At 35.1% G+C, this 25,386-nt stretch overlaps 2 protein-coding genes across 6 annotated transcripts; both read right to left on the reverse strand.

Moving 5' to 3' along the window:
• Positions 1-753: 753 nt before the first annotated feature.
• On the reverse strand, positions 754-17,419 carry LOC136822234 (TBC1 domain family member 19-like). Its single transcript, XM_067078480.1, has 21 exons — positions 17,279-17,419; positions 17,018-17,090; positions 16,602-16,717; positions 16,203-16,353; positions 15,591-15,637; positions 11,523-11,569; positions 11,376-11,430; positions 10,389-10,452; positions 10,180-10,218; positions 9,925-10,037; positions 8,985-9,059; positions 8,454-8,516; positions 7,519-7,603; positions 6,285-6,329; positions 5,038-5,070; positions 3,666-3,735; positions 3,464-3,503; positions 2,614-2,705; positions 1,961-2,076; positions 1,591-1,661; positions 754-1,045 (listed from the first exon to the last, which is right to left on the reverse strand). The coding sequence occupies exons 1-21, from the start codon at positions 17,363-17,365 to the stop codon at positions 977-979; spliced, it is 1,551 nt and encodes a 516-aa protein (XP_066934581.1). The 5' UTR covers positions 17,366-17,419; the 3' UTR covers positions 754-976.
• A 371-nt stretch (positions 17,420-17,790) lies between these two features.
• On the reverse strand, positions 17,791-24,382 carry LOC136822233 (coiled-coil domain-containing protein 158-like). Of its 5 annotated transcripts, none has more exons than XM_067078477.1 (12): positions 24,278-24,382; positions 24,053-24,142; positions 23,495-23,532; positions 22,893-23,162; positions 20,526-22,366; positions 20,242-20,314; positions 19,913-19,952; positions 19,451-19,609; positions 19,237-19,299; positions 18,625-19,057; positions 18,376-18,456; positions 17,791-17,979 (listed from the first exon to the last, which is right to left on the reverse strand). In XM_067078477.1, the coding sequence occupies exons 1-12, from the start codon at positions 24,287-24,289 to the stop codon at positions 17,921-17,923; spliced, it is 3,159 nt and encodes a 1,052-aa protein (XP_066934578.1). In that variant the 5' UTR covers positions 24,290-24,382; the 3' UTR covers positions 17,791-17,920. The 5 variants fall into 5 exon arrangements, with proteins under 5 accessions (XP_066934578.1, XP_066934577.1, XP_066934576.1 ...); XM_067078476.1 differs by having other exon boundaries at positions 18,280-18,456; XM_067078475.1 differs by lacking the exon at positions 17,791-17,979 and having other exon boundaries at positions 18,221-18,456.
• Positions 24,383-25,386: the final 1,004 nt, after the last annotated feature.

Here is a 25,386-nt window from a genome sequence, read left to right on the forward strand (position 1 = left end):
GTCAAGACCGTGTCTTCTTCATAATTTCTTCAGCTACGAACAGTACGAGTTTTTTTGCTCTCAGACCAGGATCACAGGTTATCGTATTTGTAAACCTAGCCCCGCCCATAGCTTTCTTCCGTTCCTGGCCAAAAACGCTTTAAATCGATAAGGAAGAAATGTTTGTAGTTCGGCGCATTTCGTAATTCATGAAGCGACTAAGAAATGCTTACAATGCGTTATAGAGGAGAAGAGCTAGTCAGCATTAAAAGTATTTCTCTTTAAAAGAACGAATATCATGTTACATGTTTTGTGTAAGAAGCGTTTTCGTTTCCCCGCTAATTGAGACTCTATCGTTTTTATCTACCTGTATTAAGACTATTCATCATCATCATCATCTTTCGACCGCGGTCGAGATGATGGATTCCACCCTCTGGCGCCAAGAATCGCGGTCGCGCATGGCAGTCTCCAGGTCACTATAATGAAGTCCAGTGTCCCTGCTAACTGCGTCAGTAAAAGTTAACTTTCTCGATCTTTGAACCAGCCGCTTGGGTTTCCAGAGTAAGAGAGAGGAGATGACTTCTAAGACTATTAAGACTATTAGCTTTAGGGTCGAAAAGACAAAAAGAACAGTCCATGGACAAGAAGAGGTGAGAATAGTTGGATTAGAAAGAGTATAGCACCTATTCAAGTGATGGGGGAGAACTGCGAAAGAAAACAGCAGTTGACGCAATACTCTGACAAGGTAATAGACAAAGAAAACAAATGATAGTGTATTTTTGCAACAAGTGTTATTTCTTTCGTTTTTATTATTTCAAGATCTGTCAAATATGGTTTGTTTTAATAAATATCTACAATTATTGACAATTATTGACAATATAATAATGCAAAAATGATAAGTCGAAAACTGTTAAACCCCAAGTCATATCTGGAGGCAAATGTAACATTTGACAGGTGACATTGTTAAGAATAATACTACGTCACGAATTCCAGGAGATTAAGAATTTGATAAATATTGTACCAAGACAGGAATGACTTTGATCGTACTAATATCAGCTAGCACCGCCTAGAAAGAAAAACATGAAATATGAAAGAGTTAGTAAAAACTGTTTACACTCATGTCTTCAATAAGCAGAGGGAAGGAAGAATAAGAAGAATGAAACGACAAGAACAACAAAAAGAAGAACGTATCCGTTTTTGTGGGTTGGTGTCCTTTGCTTTTTTCAAGGAGAAATGAAAACTTTCGTGGGGGATAATGACAATTACAACCCACAACTTTAAAGGTTTTGTTTTCAAATACGAGTGATATCGTTTGCTTACTCATGAATTTTAATTCACAAGCTTTTTCACATTGGATCGACGCGGATGTGGAGCAAGAAAAGAAAAACATTCTTTTGCTTATAATATCAGCATTATTTAACAATATGCAGACACTGTTCTAATATGAAATATGTGTCTGCTATGAAACGGTGTCTGATATGAAACGGGAACACTTATGTAAAAATAAAACCTATAAGGTCAAACCATAAAAGGGGAATAAGACGTCCTCTTCTTAGAGGGTGTAAATGGAGGGAGGTGACGTTTTTAAGAAGGTAGAAAAATGAACATTACCTCCGCACTTGCTTTTGTTGTGACACCCAGGAGATTTTCCCTCCGGTATGAAATGATCGCTACTGCTAAAACTGAAAGATGAAGAAAGGGTTAGAACCATCTTCGAATCGTGAAAACCTATGTTCTTCTACTTCCCTTTTTCACCACTGGTGCGGTAGGGGCATAGTAGTAGTTACTAGATGAACATGAATGTTAAACTAGCTAGGCGAATTCAACGAAATGTTAACGTTACAAAGGTAATAAAAAACTTTTTGGTCTAACTTTGCGTTGTCATATGATTTCTCAGAATACTCATACATTCATGAAAGAAACCTCTAATAACATCGACAAATAAAAGAAATTACTTGAAAGCTGAAAGTTACGCACATACCTGCTAAAAGACGTAAGGAATCAAATCCTAAAACCCTTTCCCATAATTGCAGCGTCTGATCGGTTGCCAGGTAACCAGAAAAAGCGAAGAGAAACCAACTGAATACAATACGTAATCTAAAAAAAAAACAGTTCTTATCGATGATCACGACACCAAAACTCAAAACACGGAACAACAAAAACGAAATCGTTTATCAAAGAAACCTAGTATAAGAGCCATTATTTATAAGCTGGCTAAATAATAAATCAGGGGAAAATTGGCAAACCTGTGATGTCACACAACAAAGAGGGAATCTACAGAGCGTCAATGATAAGCATCAAGGTTTTCTTAGATTAAATTCAAAAGAGAGAGCTACGTCATTATAGAAAAATATACAATCCTCCTCGTCAGCCTTTATTCGAAGCAATTGAATGTGCGTGGCTTATCTATTTCGTAGGTTTTAAACCTTTTTGATGCAGCTAATAAGTAACGACGCAAAATGCTTTAGAAATAGCGTACGAAAAGAAAACTTCATATCTCTTAAAATAAAATGCTACCCGCTTGAACAACAAACCTGTAGAAATTCTTCTTTGTAATTTTCAGTTTTTCGCACCTTATTCTTGGAAAGACAAATTAAGGAGCATCTTTTGGCTTTAATTAAACAAAATGCTTACGGTTGGGCTTTGATTTCAAGTAAATGTTTGAAGACTTGTGGTTCATCTAATTGAAGTCGCTCTTCGAAAAATGAACATAGCGAGACGATACTCTGGAATCAGAAATTTGTAATTGAAACGACAAGGGTACACCGCGGGAAGCAGCCCGGGGGGGAACTCACTACACGCTTTTTTTTATAAGAATACACTTTATAAGAATGTCCATGACGAAAATGGCCAAAAAATTACGAATAAGCTAAGAATATTATCATCATAGAATTTTGCTACTCAAGCTAAGAATGCCATTTTTAGAGCATTTTCAATTATAAATTGTCAATTACCCCCAAGTAAGGCTCACCTCTTTCACAACATTGCAATCTTATGCTTGAGACGTATGTACTAAATGTTAAATCTAGTCTGAATTAGGACCCTAACCTAAGAATGCTGTAAGAATATTTTAGGATGATTTTCCCAAAAAAGTTAAGAATATCCATGATGAAATGGGATTTACACCATTCTTATAAAAAAAAAGCGTGTACCATACGTGCGGCCCTTAGGGTATGTTTTCAAAGCTTCCCAAAGTGCACTGTAAGGGTCGAAATCAGCAAAGATGAGACAAATTGAACTAAAATATTATGCATGATTATGGGAAAATGGAGCTTTTGTGTCTACGCTTAGGGTAAAGATTTTTGTCAGTGAACAGAAAGACAAATTTATACTCTGGCTTATAACGTCTAATTTGTGCAACGAATACCTGAATGTACCTAAACTTTCACTTATCTAAGTAGAATCTTTAACCAGTTTCACTCTCATTGACTTAAAATTGCAGCACTAAGTTTGAAGTTGGTGGCCATTGGCCTTACAAACCTACCTCGGGATGGGAAGAGATGTCATACAGTTGATAAAAATACCTAAAAGTAGAACAAGATGATAAGAACATATTATACAAAAAGTATCAAAAAAGCACCAAAGAGGATGACAAATTTTCGCAATCAGAATGAAAAACATCCACCACAAGAATAGAAAATAGTCAAAAGATAAAAATGGTCGAAAGGGCAAAAATAGTTTCATACCGTGAATAAAGTTGTCGAAACACGAAGAACAATTCGACTGGTTTCTCGAAGATGTAACATAAGGGTGCAGCTGTGTAAAAAAAGTTTCAAACCGTAGATAACATTATGAAGTACACTTTTAGGTCCTCGGGCTTGAGGGTACTTTAAAGGAAGAAACTTTTGCGAGGCGAAAAACTCGCGAAATTTTGGAAATTTACTTTCGCAAATGGCCCGTTCAACTATATTTCGCGAGAATTGATTTTTGCGAATAAAGCAAATCCAGAAAGAAATTTTTCAATGAATAATAAAAAAGACAAGTTAATTAATGTTCATAACTGTCTTCCACTTCCACATTATACTCCTTCGTAAAATCTTTCTTTGTATTTTCATATTTTGTGTCATTTTATTCATATGTCTTGAATAATCTATAAGGGGTTACACTAAAAAGTATTATCAAAGCAAAATACATTTTATGGGGGGTTCACCTATCCTCCTGTTCGTATTTTCGTATTTTTCGCGAAACTTGATATTCGCGATTTGGCCGAAAAATCGCGAACTCGCGAGAGTTTCTTCCTTCAAAGTACAGCCTTTTTCATACCATTATTTTTACATTTGTTCTTTTCTAAGTTGTATCATATTCTGAATTAGACAAAGCAGGGTCTTAAATTTATCGGCCTCTAAAGGCTTGGGGCACGAGAAGTTTTTTTCGCGTTGGTGCAATGCAACATGCTCCATCCCACCAACCTGAAACGCTTTCTCGTGTCTACACCCCATTTTTCGTTTAATAACATCTGTGCTTCTCTCACTTTTGTCCCTGGGACAATGGAGCAAAATTGATCGAATCAGACAAAATCAGCGTGTCTTTTGGGTATTTCCCTCACTTCTTGTCCCATGAAACAAAAACAAAAACCATGAGACATGCACTTTTTTTGTGTTGATGGGATGGAGCATGCTGCATTGCACCAATGCGAAAAAAACTTCTCGTGTCCCCAAGCCTTAAGTCTTGTATACTTGTAAATTTTAGGGACCATATACTGGCTAGTGTTCAATTGGGTCGTGGCCGATTGAATTACAAAAAGCAATATGTATATAGCTAGCTTCTGCTTATTAAATTCCATTATAGCAAGTTAAAGAGTTATGTCAAACGAAGCTCAAACTGGATGATGGATTGCAACACGTTTCTTCAGACGCTTAGAAATATCTGCCAATTTACTTATATGTCTCGTGACACTGATGATGTCATATGTAAACAAATGCAAGAGTAAACAACGCGTGAGTCAAAGTAAAGAGTCACTTTAAATTCCAACATTCTGCTACATAATGAAAGGAGGAGGAAAAATCCGTTAGATTCTTGTCATGTGAATTACACAACAACGAATATTAGATAACATACCTAGCATTGAAAAACCATGGAACGGGAATATCCCTATAAAACAAAAGTGTGATACACGGTTGTAGATGAAAAGTGATAAATACGTGCAATTTGGTGAAAAAGATCAAATTTCCATGAAAATTATTTCACAAGTACTTGGATTGTCATACTTTAGATGAGAATGTTTGAATTGTTTATTTCGTTCAAATGGTCATTCTTCACATAAATTTATTTTAAACTCCATTATTATATACCTGTAGGCAAAAACAGCCATTGAATAATTCCTGATATACCATGGCTATTATACCACGGTAGATTTTCTTTTCAAATTTTGCTTTCAAAGTTTGATTTTTTTTTGTCGCTCTTGTTATCAAAGAAATTTATCAAAATAAATCTATTGTCGAATCCATGAACAAATTTTATGACTCAAAGTAATTAAGAAAAACATTCGAACGTTCGATTATTCGAGTGTTTTATGTGAATCTTTCGACTATTTATATAATTTATGTTTTGTTTTTGCCTCTACTCTCGGGTACCTAATAGCCGGGGGGATGGAATAAGCGGGGGGGGGGGGTTGGAATAAAAATGTCCTGGGTGGAAAATTTTTGAAAAGGAGGCTGAATTAGGACAAAAGAGGGAACTTTCAAAAACATTTTCCCAAAAATTAATAACCGGGGGGATGGGGGTTGGAATAAGAATGTCCTGGGTGGAAAATTTTCAAAAAATTAACTAGCGGAGGGGGACGGCTATTAGGTACCCGAGAGTAGGTATATAATAAAACATATATTCAATAGGTTTTCGTTGGTTATTGGATTTTTTGGTGATGCTTATTCAACTCGGCTTCGCCTCGTTGAATATTACATCACCTCGGGTTAATAAATCTCAATAACCAACTTTTACCTATTGAATATCTGCTTATTAAAGCAAGCTAAAGAGTTAAATCAAAAGAAGCTCTTAACTGTTTAAAATAAATTTATGTAAAGAATGACCATTTGAACGCATATAGAAATAATTCACAAGTAATCGTCAGTCGTTCAAAATCCCTCTCGAATCTGATTGCATTTGATCTGTTTTACCAATTACCTATTTTGCACAATATCACTTTTTGCACTAGATTGACAACATTACAACTCCAAATCATATACGAATACTATCAAGAATTCTTAATACAGTAATTCACAGAGGAAGCGTCGTTGTTTACAAACGAAAGATAAATGAGTTGCATCAAGGTCTATTATTATATAAAGTAAAAATCAACAAGTTTTTACCACAAGGAGGATAGTTGACGCTGTATTCTTCCAATCCGAGCCTACCTGAAAACACAAAGAAATAATCATTGATTAACAAAGATGATCATGATGGACAGTGAACGTATACGATTTCGAGAGACAAATCTCTGTCATGTCAAGGTGAAAGAGCAAAATCAATCTCAAAATTGTCTGAGATAACTGAGATCTTTTTTTTTTCACTTTGCTAACTTAAATTTTGAGATTACCGATAGGAAGTAATTCTGATACTAATACTGATTCCAGGACGTTTCTGAGCAATAAAACGGGGCAGGTCTGTTCCAATGAGGAAAATAGCGAGTTTGTATCTGTGTTTTTCTGCGAATGGAGATGGCAAGCTTCTAGTTTGTCTATATCCTGACTGACTAAGGACAATGGTAAATCAGCACTTTTACCGTCCTCGATTTTGCGGTTCAGAACTACAGGTTGTTCCAAATCGTTTCAGTCACTCAGCCGTCCTGAAAAGTGTAAATACGCTAATAGTGAAGCAAAATCGTTTCGATGGTTTCGATCCGTTTTGCTTTGTAACATCTTCTTTTTTGACATTTCGAAATTTTGATGTTCACACTTGTTTCAGAACCCGTAACCTCTGAACATGGTCTGAGTCTGAAACACCCTTTTTAGGCTCAAAAACGCCAAAAATGAGAATAATTTAAAGGGGGAGTAAGGTATAAAGCCTATAGATCAATTATATCTTAAAAATAAAATTAGGTTAAGAACAATTCGAGGCTCAAAGTGTCATAAGAAATAAGAACAGCCAGGCCTTAATAAAAATTTACTGGTTTTTATAAAAAAGAGTAGAGATGGCAGGGATTTGGAGATTTGGAATATCTTGACTTGGTGGACAGTTTGACTGTAGAATCACTAATTTAGAATCTTATAAGTTAGTTTGCAAGGTGCCAGAGATACAGCACTTCAGATTGAATAATTTTACGCTGTGCTTTCAACTCCGAACCGCTAAACAAACGTTACTAGATTTGGAGAAAAAGAACACGGCGTGAAAGGTGAAATAAAAGGAATTCACTGTGCGGTAGAAAACACTTCAGAAACAAAAGCACAGCAAGAGCAGAAGGCTCTAAATCATTCAATTTCGATGTCGATCTATTATTCAAATTAAGAAAATTTTACTGTGTTGAAAAGAAGACCGCGACTTGAGGTTGAAAGAGCTCGACAGAAGATTATTGGATAATAGTAAATCGATTGTTAGAGGATTTACCTCGGACATACGATTTGGGAGGCTGATTGGAGAAATGATGAAATTGATCGATCATCCACGTGTCACGACTGAAAACCAACATCACCTGATCAAACAAAGGAAATCATAAATTAATCTGATTTCATACCCAAAGAACTTTTCTCCTCCTCACATAAGGTTATGGATGGACAGGGTGTCTACGGATTTTTTCAGCCTTTTTCAAGGTTTTCAAGGCGCTTGGGTCATTTTTAATTGGTACTTCAAGGTTTTCTAGCAAGAATGTTCTTACTTTCAAAGGTTTTATACTCAAATCGGAAGGTTCTTATCATTTTCGCATAATTTTGACAAAAAATTAGAAAATTGCTCGGAACCTCTTGACCAGGTTATACCGATCTCGTTCGGACATAGGTGGTTGGTTATAATGGTTTTTTGATCTCAAAAAAGAGCAATCTGAATGAGGTTATTTATAAAATCAGAGAATTTACTCCAAAAAGGATTAAAATTATTGGTTATTAATCAAATCACCTCCAACATGGAATATAATAGAGTATAAAAGACTAAAATTAGAGTAGAGAATCCAGGAAAAAAGTTCAATTTACTTCCCTTTTGTGATGAAAAAGGAAGAAAATAACAGAGGTTTCATTCATATTGAAAAGTTTTGTAAGGAGGAACAATCTTCTTTATATTAAAAGTAGGTACAAAAAACGTGGTTGATAGTACAAATCTAGTAAAAAATTAACTTCCTTTATGAGGAATACGAGCTATCGGTTGAATCCCACCAAGAAGAGGAGGAACCTTATTTGTGAGAGTATTTATAAAAGACAAACTAGTAGACCGGTCTGCGTGGGGGAAAAGCAAACTATAATGTTTTGGGGTAAAATGACGTCAAAATAACTTTAGAACACTATAATCACTGCGAGAGTGTAGGAAAAGAAGTGCGGCAATTGGTCGATTACCTGATGAAGGACATCTTCAAAAACAAAGAAAGCGTCATCATTTGTAGCTGTTAAACGAACGTCCTGAATGAAAAAGAGAAAAAAGAATTCTAAGAACGTGGACATTGGAGGAAATCTTTTCCATATCCGAGAAAAAGGGTTCTCAGAAAGAAGAAATTTTTTTTTCCCTTATTGGAATACGACATCCTTCATATTTGGTACTGTTCTAAGATCATTTTTAGAACATCCAAAAAAAGAGACTTTTGATTAAGAAATCCGTTATGAAGGAAGGAACAAACAACAACGAAAAAAGCTTGAACCAAAAACACTGGAATTTGGTACACTGGAGAAAGGCTTTGTCGGACGAAAGGAAATCTTTTAAAAAAGCGAAAGCAAAAAATCGGGTAAAAATCTGTAAAATAAACAGTTTATTGATTTTCAAAAAAAAAATTTGGATAGCGTTGCATTGACGTGAATTTATGCCTGAGCTCGATTGGAAAATTTTGAAAATCGGCCAAGAAAACTTGCATGTGTAATGCGCTCTTAACAAACCTTCATAATGAGATAATCGACCAGCATGTCATATTCCAAAACCTTCCCCTTCAATCGCTCATAGTAATGGATGCTCTAAAAATGAAAATATCGAAAAATTGGTACAGGATTATGATAGTAAACAAATCAATAAAGATCGTATGCATATATAACACTTTGAAATTACGCTCGTTAAGGCTTTTTTAATGTATTTTTATACCGGGTGTGCCAAAAAGTTTTTCTCTCTTTAAAATTTATTTCCTCTAGATTTAACAACTTTATTTTTCTTCTCTTTTATGGAAAAGGATTGGTTCGTTCAAAAATTTTAGACCTAAGACAAATTCACCTTAAAGTGATAAACTCTTTTATGGCACACCCAGTATCTAAGAAAGATTTTTGGGGTATGACAGATACACTTCTGAGTAACGATAAAATCTTAAAATTTTGACCACCAATATTGTTTCATTGTTGAGAACCGTCAGAGTTGCTCTGTTCTGGCAGGTATTTAACTACCATCACCATTTCTAGTTGTTGCACCTTTTCTTACCAGGTTTTTACACTTTTCGAAAAGTGAATTTTGCTCTAATATTAATAATAAGGTTCAAAGTGGATCAAATTTAACGTGTAATACCTAAATTTTAAGTTAATATATCTATCTACAGTTACGCTCTCTAATTCGACGCTCTCTAATTCGACGCTCTACCATTCGACACGCTCCATTTTTCGATAATATTAAAGTTACCGTCAACAAGTATATATCTCATCATACTATAGCTTTACTATTCGATACGCTACCTTCGAATTAGAATTAGAATTAGAAATCGAATTAGAGAGCCTCAACTGTACTTTCTAAATATCTAAGCTCTTAAGCACTTAATTTCGACTTCAAGATAACAAAAATTGTCCGAAGTATTTCGTTGGTCAACCGGTATTAAAGCAATAACACAATCTGTCATCATACCTCATTGGTAATATCAATATTGAAAAATGTTCTCCAGATATCTTTCCTCAGACCTGATGGACACCCTTGTTTCAAGTATTGTCGACTCGCTGCTATGTGACGTTGTGCTATGACTAAAGAAAAAAAAAGTCAATAAAGGTTAAGCACGTTGGGTACGCAAAGGGCATTCCTTGTAATAATCAAGGATGGGTAAAGGCAATGGCCGGTCTCTCCATGGAACACGAGTTTTAAATTAATTTAAAATATGACAAGTACCTTTTTGACCAACTGCTATCCATTCCGATGCAAAAGAAGCTAAAAAGGAAAAATCAGTAAAACTTCATAAATTTCATTTTGATCGAGTGAAAAATCTCTAACGATTTACAAGTTAATAATATCCGAAAGTGATATAACTAGACCAAAAATTCCTACTTTTTCACTTAGTTAGTGGTATAAATGGCAAGTTTTGGAAATAAAATGGGTACCATTCAATACATCATCGATACCAACTTGAGGTGTCTTCCCATTCAGTAACTCTAGTTCACTTTTCTGAAAAAGAAAATTTTTTACTTAACAGATGAGAAAAATGGTCTCTCCATAAATTATGCTTCATAGCATATTAAACAATGTGGTTAGTACAATATCTTAACATAACACTTAGTGAAGTGGTGGTGCACCGAATTATCTCAAAAAGTATTGATAATTTTATTCTATGAAATTTGGTACTAAAATTAATTTTTATTATTATTTGGATTTTTCCAAAACTCATGCAAATTCTTCGCAATACAAAAATCGCTTCTAAAAATTATTCTTGGGATATTTGGTCCATGACCAGACATGAGCATTTATAACACCAGTTACCAAATAAGAATGGTGGTATTCAAAAAATTGTTAGCCCCCCCCCCTTCCTGCATCAATAAAAGTCATAAACGAAATCTCCTGCAAACCAAATTTGAAGCATTCACTATGTGCCTTAATTATTGTTGAAGTCGTAATTTAATGGTGAAAAGAATAACCAGAAGCGTTATGTTCGACCTTTAATTACAAGAGGTCAATCAGAGTGTAAAAGTCGATTAACAAGAACAAGCTGGATGCTGATAGGACCTACCTGATGGATTAATCGAAAAGTTAAATTAAAGTGAGATCGAAAATCCAATAAAAAACTGCAAAAACGGCGATTTCCGGCATTTTCGTCTGTTTTCGTTCGGGAAAAAAAATGTCAATCCTGAGAAAAGTTTGCATCAGACGGACAGACGGAAGGACACAGGCTAATTTAAAGGACCTCCGAGGTAGGTCAAAAAAAACTGAAGATAGCCGCCCTGGTTTCCCAAACAATTAAACACGTCTAAATGAAATACAGATTGACCTTCAAAGAATTATAGTTCAGTTCAAAAGAGATGAAGAAATGTAACAGTGCTCTTTATCTATCTTACTTTCTATCGCAAAGATACAACTAACAAGAGACTACTTACAATATCATTAGAACCGATCAAACCAGCTTGCATCAAACCCCATTGTTCGATATTACTACGAAAAGAAAGCAACAGACAAAGGTTAAAAACGGTGATCATTTGTGATCAGGATAAAAATGATGAAAAGAGGAATTACCACAATCTTACCCTTCAGTGGACGATACGAGATTCGGGTTCTTTATATTCACCAAAACCTGAATAAGAATAGAATAGAGATGTTATTTGTCTGAAGACTAACACAATAAATAGCAGTGGGCCGTTCATGTCTGATAACAGGTCTGCTAATAAGTCTACAGCAGTATAGAGCGTGCGTTGGAAATTTTAACTCTTGCAAATATCTTTTCGGGAGATTAAGTCTGTGTATTAATCTTACGTTTGGGGGGTTACCAAATCTTCTTCCCTATCGTTTCCATCTTTTCTGGTTACAATATTTTTATATACTTTTTCAGCTTAATCTACTTCTTTTAGCGGGCGATATCGAGTCTAACCCGGGGCCGAGAGAGAAAGATAACACCTTATCAATTTCTCATTGGAATCTAAACAGCGTTTGGGTTGATAAATTTTCAAAGATTGCTCAAATTACTGCCTCTCTGAGTGCTCATAAGTTTGACATCTTCTGTGTTGGTGAGTCGTTTCTTGATTCCTCTATCGAGAGCGATGATTCGAGGTTGAAGATAGAAAATTATGAGTTGCTCAGATGTGATCACCCATCTAACTCAAAAATAGGTGGTGTTTGTCTTTATTATAGAAGGCGTCTTTCTGTTGCGAGAAGGCCTGAGTTGTCTTCTCTTGACGAGTGCCTTGTTTGTGAAGTTAATTCTGGTTCGAAAAAACTTCTTCTTTGTCCTCTCTACCGAACTCCTAGTCAAAATGCAGAAGAATTTTCTGTATTTAAACAAAAATTGGAGGAAACTCTCAGAAAAATTTATGATGTTTCTCCTACTTTAGCTATTTTCCTCGGTGACTTTAACGCAAGAAACTCAGTTTGGTGGACTGGTGACATTACAAATTCTCAAGGAGAGGACATTAGCGAGTTAGCTTCACAATATGGGTTACATCAACTAATTGATGAGCCGACTCATCTTCAACCTGGGTGTTCTCCTTCTTGCATTGATCTTATTTTTTCATCTTCGCGGACTCCTATTTTAGATTCCGGGGTTTTACCTTCACTTAATCCACTGCCACCACCAGATACCCTTCGTAAAACTAAACTTTCGAACTATATTCCCTCCAGCTTATAAACGCAAGATTTGGGACTTTTCTCGTGCTGATGAGAGGGGAATCGTGCTTACCCTGAATGCCATTGATTGGGAAATCTCCTTTCTGGGACTCAACGAAGATCGTGTTGCCCTTCTTTCTGAATATATACTTAATATTTTTTCTAATTTTGTTCCAAATAAAACTATCACCATCAGAGACAAAGATGCGTTATGGATGACTCCTGAGATTAAGCAGATGCTTTTGGATAAGGCTAAGATATATCGTCGTTGGAGAAAATGGGGAAATCCTTTAGATGGTCAGACACTTGATGACATGGTTGACAGGTGCAGATTGGCCATCAAGACTGCCAAGGATAACTATTTTTCTCGTCTTGGCAACTCTTTAAATGATCCAAACATAGGAAGTAAGAAATACTGGTCTACTCTGAAGCAGTTTCTGAACGTACGTAAAACCCCGAAAATTCCACCTATTCGAAATGAAAGAAACGTCCTTGTAAGTGATGTTTCTGAGAAGGCCGATATTTTTAACTCTTTTTTCTGAAACCAATGCTCACTTATCGATACTGGCAGTGTTTTGCCACCTGAACAATTTCTTACTAACTCTAGACTGGATAATCTTGTGTTTGAAGAAGAAAACATCGAGTCTGTTATTAATTCTTTGAATGTTAACAAGGCCCATGGGTGGGATATTAATATTTCTACTCGTATGTTCAGAATCTGTGGTAAGTCTCTAGTAAAACCTTTGCTTAGCATATTCAATCTTTCTATCAACTCTGGCATCTTCCCATCACAGTGGAAGAAAGGTAACGTGGTTCCTGTCTATAAAAAGGGAGACAGGAGCATAGCCAAAAACTACAGACCAGTGTCTCTTCTTCCTGTGTTTGGAAAAATATATGAAAAGTGTATTTACGATACACTTTACAGGTATTTTGAAAACAATAACTTATTTTCTCCTTGTCAGTCTGGTTTTCGGGAGGGGGATTCCTGCATTTCTCAGTTGTTATCCATAACGCATGATATTTATACAGGGTTTGACAAAGATCCTTCTCTAGATACCAGGGGGTGTTTCTAGATATTTCAAAGGCATTCGATCGGGTGTGGCACGATGGCTTACTCTTTAAACTCAAATCTTATGTGGTGACTGGACCGTTGTTTTCCTTAATTCGCAGCTTTCTTGACGATATGCATCAGAGAGCTGTGTTGAATGGGAAAACATCTGTGGAATGGAAGCGAATCAATGCTAGGGTACCTCAAGGCTCTATTCTTGGTCCATTGTTCTTCTTAATTTATATTAATGATCTTCCAAAAAACCTTGAGTCAAAACCCAAGATCTTTGCTGACGATACCTCTTTATTCTCTCTTGTGATCGATCAACTCTTGAGCCTTGATGTACTTAACAGAGATCTATCCAGGATAACTGACTGGGCTCATCAATGGAAGATGTCTTTTAACCCTGACCCATCTAAGCAAGCCATTGAAGTCTATTTTACCTGTAGACTCACTTCTCCTAATGCTCCAGTAATCTCCTTTAATAATTCTAATATCGCGAGCAGTGAGTACCAGAAACATCTTGGTCTAATCTTAGATTCAAAACTTTCTTTTGATCGCCATCTAGACGAGAAGATAAAAAAGGCCAATAAAGGAATTGGTCTTATTAACCGACTTCGCAAGCATGTGCCTAGGAGATCTCTACTAACCATTTATAAATCTTTCATTAGGCCTCATCTTGATTATGGTGATATCGTATATGACTGCCCAGGAAATGCTACCTTTGTGCAGAAGCTTGAATCTATTCAATATAATGCCTGTTTAGCTATAACAGGCTGTTTTCGCGGAACGTCTCAAGAAAAACTATATTCAGAACTTGGTCTTGAAAGTCTTGCTGACAGGCGCTTTGCTAGAAGAATGACATTCTTCTATGGAATTATTAACAATTTAGCCCCTTCGTATTTACGTAACTACCTGCCAGTAAGACTTACAGCACCAGGTGGCCTTAGAATAAGAAATCCTATTTATTCTCTTAATATACGAACTGAGCGTTTCCGTAACACTTTTTTTCCGTACTGCATATCTCAGTGGAATGTTCTGGGAGGTAATATACGAGATCTACCTTCAATTAAAACTTTCAAAAAAGCAATCTATAAATTTTTGAGACCCAAGCAATCTCATGTTTTTGATGTTCCTGACATTCAAGGAGTGATCTTTCTTAATCGACTTCGGGTCGGTTTCAGCCATCTCAACGAGCATAAATTTAGACATGGCTTCCGCGACACTTTAGACCCTTTCTGTGCTTGCCGAACTAACTCTGTTGAAAACACTCAGCACTTTCTTCTGCACTGCTCTATATATTCCCATGCAAGACAATCTTTGTTCGACAAACTTCAGACCCTAGGCATTATTTTTCATCCACTTAACCCTCCTTTTTTCTGTCGGCTTTTATTATATGGGGATGAAAGTTTGACTTCAAATCTAGATAAATCTATTCTTTGTTCTGTTGTTGAATTTCTTAACGAAACTGGAAGGTTTAGCGGTGCTTTATTTTAGGCTTTTACCTAACAATTGTAGCTTCCTTCTCCAAGATTTTTTTTTTTATTTACTTATTTATTTTTTACATAGTCTAGTACCTCTGGCGATATAACGTTAGTTCCTAGCGGGGGGAGGGACTATATTTTATGTTTAAGTAATGTTTTGTAATATATGTTCGTAGTGTACACGTATCTTTGTTTCAATAAAAAAAACAAAAACAAAAAAAACAACAATAACAGGTCAGCTTTTTAACTCAGAGACTGGCAATTCTTGGGGTCCCAAACCAGAAGGAGAAAAACAGCTGAAATAACTATAAAGAGATCTTTATGCAAAGTTTGGCATTTTAGCACCAGTTTAAGCATCGGAATTATCTCATTATTGAGATTCTGTATAAGCACACCATTAAAATCTTTTCTACAGGGATGGGAAAGAATCCTCATCCACTTGGTACGATTTTTTGGAAACTTACCTCAAAGAAATCAGCCGAAGAATAAACTGGACGAAGTTTACTGTATGCTGTAAAATTAAAGTTTAAAAAAATAATAATCAAAACATACATCAAACAAAAGGTAGTAGACGCCCACAGCTGAAATGCCAATCGACAAAAAGATTCCTTTCTGCGGAATTTAAAAGAGTAATTCTTGCAAATCAATCAGTTATTGGAGATCACAAACCGTCTTACTCATTGGTGACAAGTTTTTCACGGTATCATCGAGCAGGGGGTCTAATTCCATTTCCAGGGGGTCTAAAGAAGTGGTTTTTATTTTTCCAGGGGTAAAAAGTTATTCTTGAAATTCCAGGCGGTGAACAACTGATTTTAGCTTGTCCACCCTAACTTTAAGACATGAAAGGATTTTTTCAAAATATTCTTTTGCAAATTTTGCCATTTTCAAGGGGGTATCTACACTTTTCCAATAAATTTGTTTTCACTTGAAAAGGTTCGTCCACCCTCTGTATGGAAATTTTATGGAACAGCCCATTTCCAGTGAGTAGCTAAGACAGGGGTGTATAAGTTAAAATATAAGCAAAAAGATGGTCTTAGATTTTTCAGTCAGTAAAAAAAAGACGCAATGGAGCATACCTTCATCGTTATACTCAAGACCAAGTTGCATATTTTCCAATTTCTGTGACAATACTTTTTGGTCCTGTGCATTACGCTTACGTGATAAGGGTAATGAGAGTTCGCTACACATGTTGTTGATGCTTTTCACAATACATTTCTGCCAAGTTATCTAAAAGTAAAGCAATTTTATCACTGAATAGTTTAAAAAAACCATTCAACGTCTTTTGATTTTGATTTTACATTCAAAAAGTATCGTATATGCATCTCTGCGATATTTTCCAACGTCACTTGCATAACACCTAATTGGTTGCAAGTGACGTATTGGGTGAAAAATCCACATAAGTCATATAATTTTTTATTCGGTGGTACGTGCATATCATTGTTAAGCACCGCATAACAGAGTGTTCGAAAAAATACCTGTGCTTTCTCGATATATTCTAAAGGTTCTTTATAAGCACCGCTTGAATTATATCTTCTGTTATATTTCTCCAATACTCGCTGGTAGATGAAGTTCTGAATGGTCACCGAATAACCTGGAAGAAGAAACAGATTTCAACTCACTGTTTGCTATCGTGATTGTGAAAACACCAGCAGTGAATCGTTCATTTATTGGTTATGCAGACTACGATATTCCTCTAATTTTCTTAAGTATTGCGATTTGCTCCACTTTTTTTGGTCAAAAGGTGACTTTAATGATAATTGAGGAATTTCTCTCACAGCCCGCATCATGACATTGCAAGTTTGACCGGGAAACAAAAAATCGCAAATTCAAAAGCAAGGTCGGGAATAATTTGACAACTTGCTCTAGAGCAATATTAAGGGTACCACCTAACCTGATTCTTTAAGGAATTTCTTCAAATGTTTCTTGATATCTCCACTGTACAAATTTGCTTTGTTGATCTCATTCTGTGAACAAAGAAAAACAAACGAAGATCGATAACAAAACAATTGACTTAGAACTATCAGAGTTTTAAACGTTTCAGAGCATAGAAGCAGTAAATCAAACTTGCATAAATTCCGTGGCTTTTGCTTTCCTTCCAATGAGATTAAGAAGAATTCAATCCTTACTGAAAACTTCGAATTAATTTTCTTACCTGCAAAGACTTTTTCATCTCCAAATGAACATAAGAATGAGACATTTGCTTTAAAACCTCCTCAACAAAATCTTTCTGATCTTCCATTTCAAATATAATTTATTTAATTGAATTTTACTAAGTTATTTTCTAAAACAAAAAAGAAATTATTAGAAGTGACTATAAATTAATGTAACTGATATTAGGCATATCCGAGTCATGGAAAAATGGGTGTTATTAGACTGGCAAGAGCAAGTAAAAACATTGGACATAAGTTTATATTTGTCAAATATAGCCCGGCGGCGAAAAGGGCTTTTTTGCATCAACCCTTACAAGTAGTAAATATGGGTTTTTATTTTATTCTCTCATTATATGGTCCCTTGGGACCCCAAAACCGGTTTTTGCCAAGCTGGCAAAGCTGGGGAAAATTTTTTATGGGGGCTTGAAGGGGGTAGGGTCATTTTAGCCTGCGGGTCCTTAGAAAGTCGATTTTTGAAGTTCTTATTTAGCTAAAACTGATTGTGCCATTAAAATCAATCCTTCCATTCGTATATAAATAATTTTCAAAACATGTAATATGTACATCTCAAATAATTTAAGGATGATAAAAATAATATTAACAATTTATAAATTAAAACTTTTTTGGGGTAATAAAATATTCGGTCAACTTATTGTCAATTTTTCGAGTTTTTGGGAATGTTTTGTCATCGAATTGGCGATGTCTGGAAAGAAAAAAAAAATTTATCAGTCCAGAATCCTGATTTAAAATGTGAATGTTAATTTCTCTTGATTCTGGAATTCGAGCTTTCTTTTCCTATTCTGACACTGCCAAATAACTATTTTTTCAAGCTCGCAACTTTCTCACAAAAAAAAAGTCAAGCTTTCAACCTTTTAAATACTAGAATAGAAATACAAAATGTTGAAACATCTGAAAGTCTAAACGTCCGATTCTATTCACTTCAACTCCTTAATAGCTATCATATATTTCGTCCATTGCTTTCTTGCCAACGACATTCTCTTACTTGTTAGTCTGCCACAACACAACTACTTGGAGTTCAGTTTACTGGTGTTACAATGAGGAGCAAGCAAAACACCGTCAACCATGCTAGCTATGAAACCTTTGTTATTATTGGTCAGATCTTCTCCCATCTTCTTCAAGTTGTTCAACTTCTCCTGTAAACGCTTTGCGGCCGTCCCACCTGAAATTACAAGAAGATTGACGTCATGAGTACCACCATGAGAACTAAAAAATATAGCCAATAGTCATCAGGAACTTGACAGTATAAAGAAATATAGATAATTTAAAATGGTATATAATCATGACAAGATCTGGTCCAGCATGTATGTGATAGAAATATTGTACATACCTTGTTTATGTTTGCGAAGCATAGGATGTTGAATGGGGTATTCAGACTCTTCATCAGTAGTGTAATCAAATGAATAAACAGATGATTGGTCTTCCTCGATCGTCACCTTCTTACGAGTTCTCCCATTCGGTGTCGAGTTCATTGGTGAAGAAGCTCCAACCACAGAACCAGAGGTTGAATTCTGATCAAAACTGTTCAAATATTCATTTAACTTCTCTGAATTTCGTCCAAGTTTTAAACTATTGGTAAGCCACTTGTCGTCAGCTTTGCTTCGTTGACGCGGTGACCGAGGGCTATTGGGCGATTTCTTTCTTGATGACGACGATTTCTTTAAAGTTGAAGACAAAAGCCCTCGGACATCTTCAAGTAATGATTTGATTTCTGATGGCTCCAGTTTATCTTGATCACGTATTTGACCTCGTCTCCCAAGACCCTATGAAAAAGTGAATAATTCTAGATTGCACTACTTCATAATACCTAATTTCTTTTTAATTTTACGTGGGATCTAAATCAATCTACTAGATGCACGGACCTATAAAACCGAGTTTATAAAACTACATTCCAGAACCAAGATATCAGTTGAAAGAATTAGGGCAACAAAAGTAATGATACTTTGATAAAACGTTGTTCTTGTTTCTCCACTAGCGCGTAAACATCAGAATACTTCATCGAGGCCTAAAAAAGTGGGAGAAAATGCTATAAGAAATACTTGGGCCTCTTATGATCCAATAAAACCAAAATTGAGAAAAACATAATCAGTCTAAAAAATCATGATATGGAATCAAGCAAAGAAGCTTTAGAAAATGAACATGAGACGAGCAGAGACCTGTTCGAGAGCCTTATGAAGCCCTTTAGTTTCTTGTTGTTGAAGCGACAAATTGATAGATAGGTTGTGAACGGACTCCTTTTCTCTTTTTAGCTGGTGTTCCAATTCGGTTATTCCTTCTTCTTTGTGCTCAAGCTCTTGTTGGAGCTCTGATCTTGTCTATGGAAAAAGAAAAAGATTCAGTCATTCGAGATTAAGTCTTTTATACAGTAGAGTCTCTTTAACTCGAATCTCTACCACTCTAATGTCTACTTAACTCAAAAAAGTTCTCTCGTCCCTTCAGTTAACAATGTCTCATAAACCTCTGTAACTCTTACACCGTAACTACTTAAAATGAATTTCCACAAAAAGGCTATCAGGTATGTTCAGAAAAAGAAACAATATAATCACATCATATATATGATTAAAATGGTATGACAAGAATTCGAAGCCTCTCCTCAATCTAAAGCAAATTGGAATTACCTTCTCAGATACTTCCAGTGCTTCTTTCATCCAATTCAGTCTAAGTGATATATAAAAAGTTCGAATTTAATATTTTTAAGTAAGTATATTATATCTGGTGGCTGTTGGTGAAGCTGGGAGTGAGGAAGTCAATCACCTTTTTATTTGCACTAGACCTGGGGGATCGAATGCTGACGTGGGGGTCAATAAAATGCTATGTAAATGAATGGTAGAAGATAATTTATATGATATCCTTTAAACACATCCTAAACCTTCTTTATGAACTAACAAAACAAAATTAATTTCACAAAGTTCACAACCCCTGGCTAAAAATAAAATGAAAAACATACTTGACTTTGATGCTGTCCACTTCATCTCTTTGTTTTGTGACAGCTTTCTGAGACATGCTGGCAATCTTTGCTTCTAAAAACCAAACATGATGTCAAATGTTCAACACAACAAAAAGATAAATATTAAAAGTTTATTAAAATGGACTGTTGACTTGAAACTTGATAAAGAAAGCAGTCATAACCTTTTCCAAAGCTTACACCATAAGAATATCACTAAAATTTATATTTTGTCTTGCTCTACATTCATTCATTACACTTCCCATAATAAGTTAAACAAAGCTTACGTGTATTACCAGATGATTCAAATCTCTTCAACAGTTTCTTTAACCTGTTGATATCAGCTTCAGAACCTTGTAAACGTTGCAGCAAGTTTTCCACCTCTTGATCCTTCAATACTTCTTTCTCTGTGAGAAGTTTCTCTAATTTGAACTTTGCCTCCTCCAACGATCTCAAATCACTGGACAAATTGGTGTTGTGTTTGACAAGATCTTCACATGATTTTTGTAACTCGAAATTACTCTCCTTGACCATACAAATGTTCTTGGAGTTGATTTCGTGTTTCTGTTGCATGGAGATCAAGGCGTCATTTTTTTCTTTCAGTTTCTTAGCAATGGCTTTACGATCTTTTGTGACGGTATCAATCTCTTGAGTTTGTGAGCGAATTTTTTGATCCAACTTTTTCATATCCTCTTCTACCTTACGGAACTGTTTCTTCAGTAAATCATAAGATACCTCCAGGTCGACCTTCTCTTTATGCATATTATCGACTTTCCCTTGGAACTGTAGATTCATTTTTTGTGAACATTCTAATGCTTTTCGATTTTGCATTTCTTTGGTACTGTAAGCTTTCAGAGCTTCTTTAGATTCTGTGGCCACAAGCTGTAAGTCTACCAGACGCGTCTCGCGCTGGCCAAGCTTTGATTCAAGTTCCTTGTTCTTCTCTTTTAATTTTGCATTGTCACTTTTCAAAGATTCGACTTTCTTCTGGAGCAATTTGATCTGATCATGACCAGCTTTTACTAGCTGACTTTTGCTTTCAATCTCAATGTTTGCATTTTCCAAAACAGATTTATGGTTTTCTATTAGCTTGTTAATCTCTTGCATTTTAGCTTCATATTTCTGTTGCTCGTCCCCTTGAACCTGTGATTCGATTTCTTGAGGGAGCATGCGTAGTCTTTCAGTAAGTTCTTGAACATAAAGTTGAAGGTTTTCATATTCAACCTCAAGGTGGCTTAAATGGTCCTCCAGGTTGCTGATGGTGGTTCTTGATTCCAAAGACTTTTGTTCGTCCGCTAGTACCATTTCCTTGATTCTCTGTTTGAATTTCTCAGTTTCCTTTTCTGCTTTCTTCTTCTCTTGTTTAGCATCTGAATATTCTTTTGTTTTCTTGTTAACATTCTCGCGAAGATTTTTCAATTCAGTTTTCATGGTATGGTTGAGGTTGCTTACATCATGTTGCCCATTTTGCAATTTGGTCAACTTCTTAACCGCTTTGTCTTTTTGATCGGTAATCTCATTGTATTTCGTTTCAAACAGTTTCTCACTTTCTGCCATTGAAGCTTTATATTTCAGAATTTCTTCCTTGAAACGTTTCAAAGCATTTTGATATTTAGTTTCAAGGGCTTGTAAAGAACCTTTCAAAGATGTGATTTCAGTTTCCTTAGCTTGCAGGGATTTCTCCATTTGACCAACAAGCTCTTGTTGGCGAACTTCAATGAACCTCTTTTCGTATTTCAGCTTCTCTTCACTTGATTTATCTTGATCAGATAATTTTCCTTCCAAATTTTGGATCTTGAACTTCATCATTTCGTCTTGTTTCCGGTGACATAACAAAAGCTTCTCAACCATATTTGCTATACTGGTGACTGAAATGGAATTCATGTCTTCAAACTTACCACCCAAACTACTTTTCATATCTGGTAATAGTATGAGTGATAGACTGTTGAAACTTTTGTTGTATGTGTCCAACTGTTTCTTAAGTGAATCAATCTCATTTTTTTGTACTTTAGAGAATTGGTTCAATTGTTGGATGGTTTCTTCAGAATGTGCTTTGTCCATCTCCAGCTTTTCAAGTGTCAATTGCAAGTGGGAAATCAATTGCTGTTGATTGTTTGACTCTGATTCCCTTAGAAGGAAAAAAGAAAGCATCAAAGTAACAAATATAAACTTGCAATAGGAAGAATAGTTGAGTAAAAGTTAGATGAAGAAGATCTCTTCTGTATCAAGTCCTCTAATTAGTGACTGCTTGTTAATTTTCTGGGTTTTTTTCCAACCTTATTAGGACCCTCCCCCCGTTTATTAATTTTATTAAGTCAAAACAATGGCTCAAAACAATGTAATTTGTGCCTGACAGAAAAATATCACATTATGACGTCAAAACTTGACTTAATTAATAAACGTTCGGAATTAATATCCAACATGAAAGTTTAAGTTAACCTTTCTTTTTTGTGTATCATAGAAATAGTTACATTCTTTAGAGATTCATAGATGTCGACAAATTTTATTTTAAAGAGGGTAACTTATTTCTGACACACCCGATAGGATAGATTAAATACAATCAAAATGGTCATTCCTTATGTACACCAAGCAGATTGATGTCATTTCACTCTTTTCTATTAATCTTGAAATGTTTGAAAGGGGAAGGATTTTACCTAAGTTTGATGAAACTATCACGCTGTGTAAGTAATTGCCTGAAATTCAGTTCAGCTTCTTTCAACGAAGTTTTAGACTCCATTTCTTGCTCGGTACACAAGTCTGTTGCAACTCGAAGTTTCCGTTGTAGTGTTTCAATTTGGTATTGATAATTAGATAGGACAGAATCTGATGGAGTTATTTGGCCAGGAGTTATCTGTTGAGAAGATGGCACCACTCGAGGAGATGTTATTTTGTTGATTGGGGCTTGTGGATTTTGAAATGGTTGACTGAAATAATTAAAATATTTAAAATTTTGATAACATTTTGTAATTCATAATTTCAGTATTTACATTTATTACCATATAGCACGGTATAGCAAAATATGACAGATGAAATGGAGTTAGAGAATGTCGAAGATAGGGCCAATGGGGTAACCATAAAAAACTTGAGCTTTAATTTTAAGATTTTTAGGCCCTCCTTTATGGAACGCTGGAAATACTTGACAACTGACGTGTTTTTTTTAATCCAAACCACAGATGTGGTACGATTTTGTGTTTGCTTGTGTAAAAGAAAAAAAAAATCATTTAGAATAGTAAGCTGTTATAAATTTTGAACTCACTGGATGGTAGATAAAGGTATCATTGGATGAGTATCAGCCTGTCAAAAAAAAGAAATTGTTTTATTAAAAGATTATCAAATGGTTTCCAGTTTCCAGGCATAGTTTTGGGCATGAACACAACATAACCATTGACAAGTTTCATACAAAAAAATCATTCCTTAGGTGTTAGGATAACATGAGGCCCAATAATTTATAAAAGTAGTTGACTTGCACTGAAAGCAGTGGCAACAGCTCAAACAAGCTCAGAAGAAATTAAAGGTTCATCTTTCACAAATTTTGTTGCAAAGATTAGTAGCTTTTACAAAGAAAATTACATTTGAATGTGCTTTTGATTATCTAAAACAAAAAAAAGGAAATTTTGAAATCGAATTGGGCAATTAAAAGTTATAAAAACTGCCATCGTTTTCCTTGCAAACTATATTGAGACAGGCTTTAGGAGAAACTTTTATCATGCATTCATAGCCCAGCTTTACTAAAGAATGCAAGTTCCATTTATAAATTGATCTACCTCAAACTACAATGTCTAGTTTTTAAGAACTCTAAAAATGAGTTTCTTGCCTGGCTGTTGCATGCAATTTCCATTCGCAAGTTTTTCAATTGTTGTGATTTATCAACAAGATCTTGCTTCAAGCTTTCAAAAGCTTTAGCCTATAAAATGTAAAATTAAACAAGAAGCTTTATCTATTATAACAACAATCAAATCCCTATAAATAAAAATCATGTTGAAGTAAGATTTCATACAATGGAAAGTGTTTGTTACAAAAGAATTAAGAAAGGCAATACCTCATCCATCATGATATTTTTCAAAATCTAATAAACGTAAGCTTTTCATTCCATTCTTAAAAGCTCTGAAAAGTGAACATCCATCATTTCTTATTTATTATACCTAGTGGTAAAATCAAATGAAAATTTGAATGAAAAGCAGTTATTTTGAAAGAAAATTTGACAGTGACTTTCTAGGTGTAGATTAGATAATAATAATAATAATAATAATAATAATAACGAATGTTTTAAGTGGCTGGCTCCGAAAAATTCTAGAGCTTTTAGACAGCTCAAGAATTGTTTCCACGAAGGGCCACTAAAAGTAGGAAGTAAGAAAAGTAAGAAAGTAAGAAAAGTAAGAAGATAAGAGCTTCAATGTGAAATACATGTCACAAGTCCTGATGATTTTGCAGACTTACTTCAACCCAGAAAATAAGACAGTAAAAAAGAATAAATTAGCATGCTGTTTAACGTGCTTACCGCCCTAGTTCAACTCATAGATGATTCTAGATAAGATTAAAAATGGCTCTCAGGCCACAAAACAAATAAAATAACATTAAATAAAATTTCAAAACATGAAAAAACCCCGAAATATTAAAAGATGTTCACCCAGGAGCAAGTGTGCCAAATCTAACTAATTTAGAAGTGTCCAGGCTGTTTTAAGTATTTTGCACAACTCAAGTTAAGCATTTCTAAATAGCTGTACATAGACCTTTTGTGGTACATACAGGTACATAATACCATTTTGACTACATTATTTAGCAGCCAAAATATTAATGACCCTAAAAACATAATATAATCATAGCCCCAGGCAGCCCCAGGATAACCTGGTATTGTATCAATTTCTTAGCACACTTCAATTTTTATCATTATTGGTGATCGCTAAGATTATATAAATTCAAATTATGTTTATTTTTTTCCTAGAAATCCTAACATTGTCTGGCGTCCAACTCTTCTGTTCCTGAAAGATAACCACCTATTCTCTCAGGATCAAAAGAGAAACCTATGTGGCATTCTGCCATTAATTCTTTATCTTGATTTAAAAATTTTCTTAACATTGCTCGAAAAATGACTAAAATTTGGGATATTTTGACCCCTTTGGCACACTTCTAATGGGTCTAGGTCACTGA

Source organism: Clytia hemisphaerica, unplaced genomic scaffold (genome assembly GCF_902728285.1).
Source record: "Clytia hemisphaerica strain Z4C2 unplaced genomic scaffold, Clytia hemisphaerica genome assembly, whole genome shotgun sequence".
NCBI classification, from domain to species: domain Eukaryota; kingdom Metazoa; phylum Cnidaria; class Hydrozoa; order Leptothecata; family Clytiidae; genus Clytia; species Clytia hemisphaerica.

Bases quoted from the DNA above. Each gene is read 5' to 3' on its own strand.
- LOC136822234 (XM_067078480.1), bottom strand. From the start codon at position 17,365: ATGGAAGATCAGAAAGATTTTGTTGAGGAGGTTTTAAAGCAAATGTCT. The intron at 16,718-17,017 runs GTTAGGTGGTAC...TTCTTCTTCCAG, and splicing joins GAAATTCCTTAAAGAATCAG to GTTATTCGGTGACCATTCAG. The intron at 1,662-1,960 runs GTATGTGCGTAA...TTCATCTTTCAG, and splicing joins TTCCTTACGTCTTTTAGCAG to TTTTAGCAGTAGCGATCATT.
- LOC136822233 (XM_067078476.1), bottom strand. The intron at 23,163-23,494 runs GTGAGTTCAAAA...TAATTATTTCAG, and splicing joins ATACCTTTATCTACCATCCA to TCAACCATTTCAAAATCCAC. The intron at 19,953-20,241 runs GTATGTTTTTCA...TATATCACTTAG, and splicing joins GTGGACAGCATCAAAGTCAA to ACTGAATTGGATGAAAGAAG.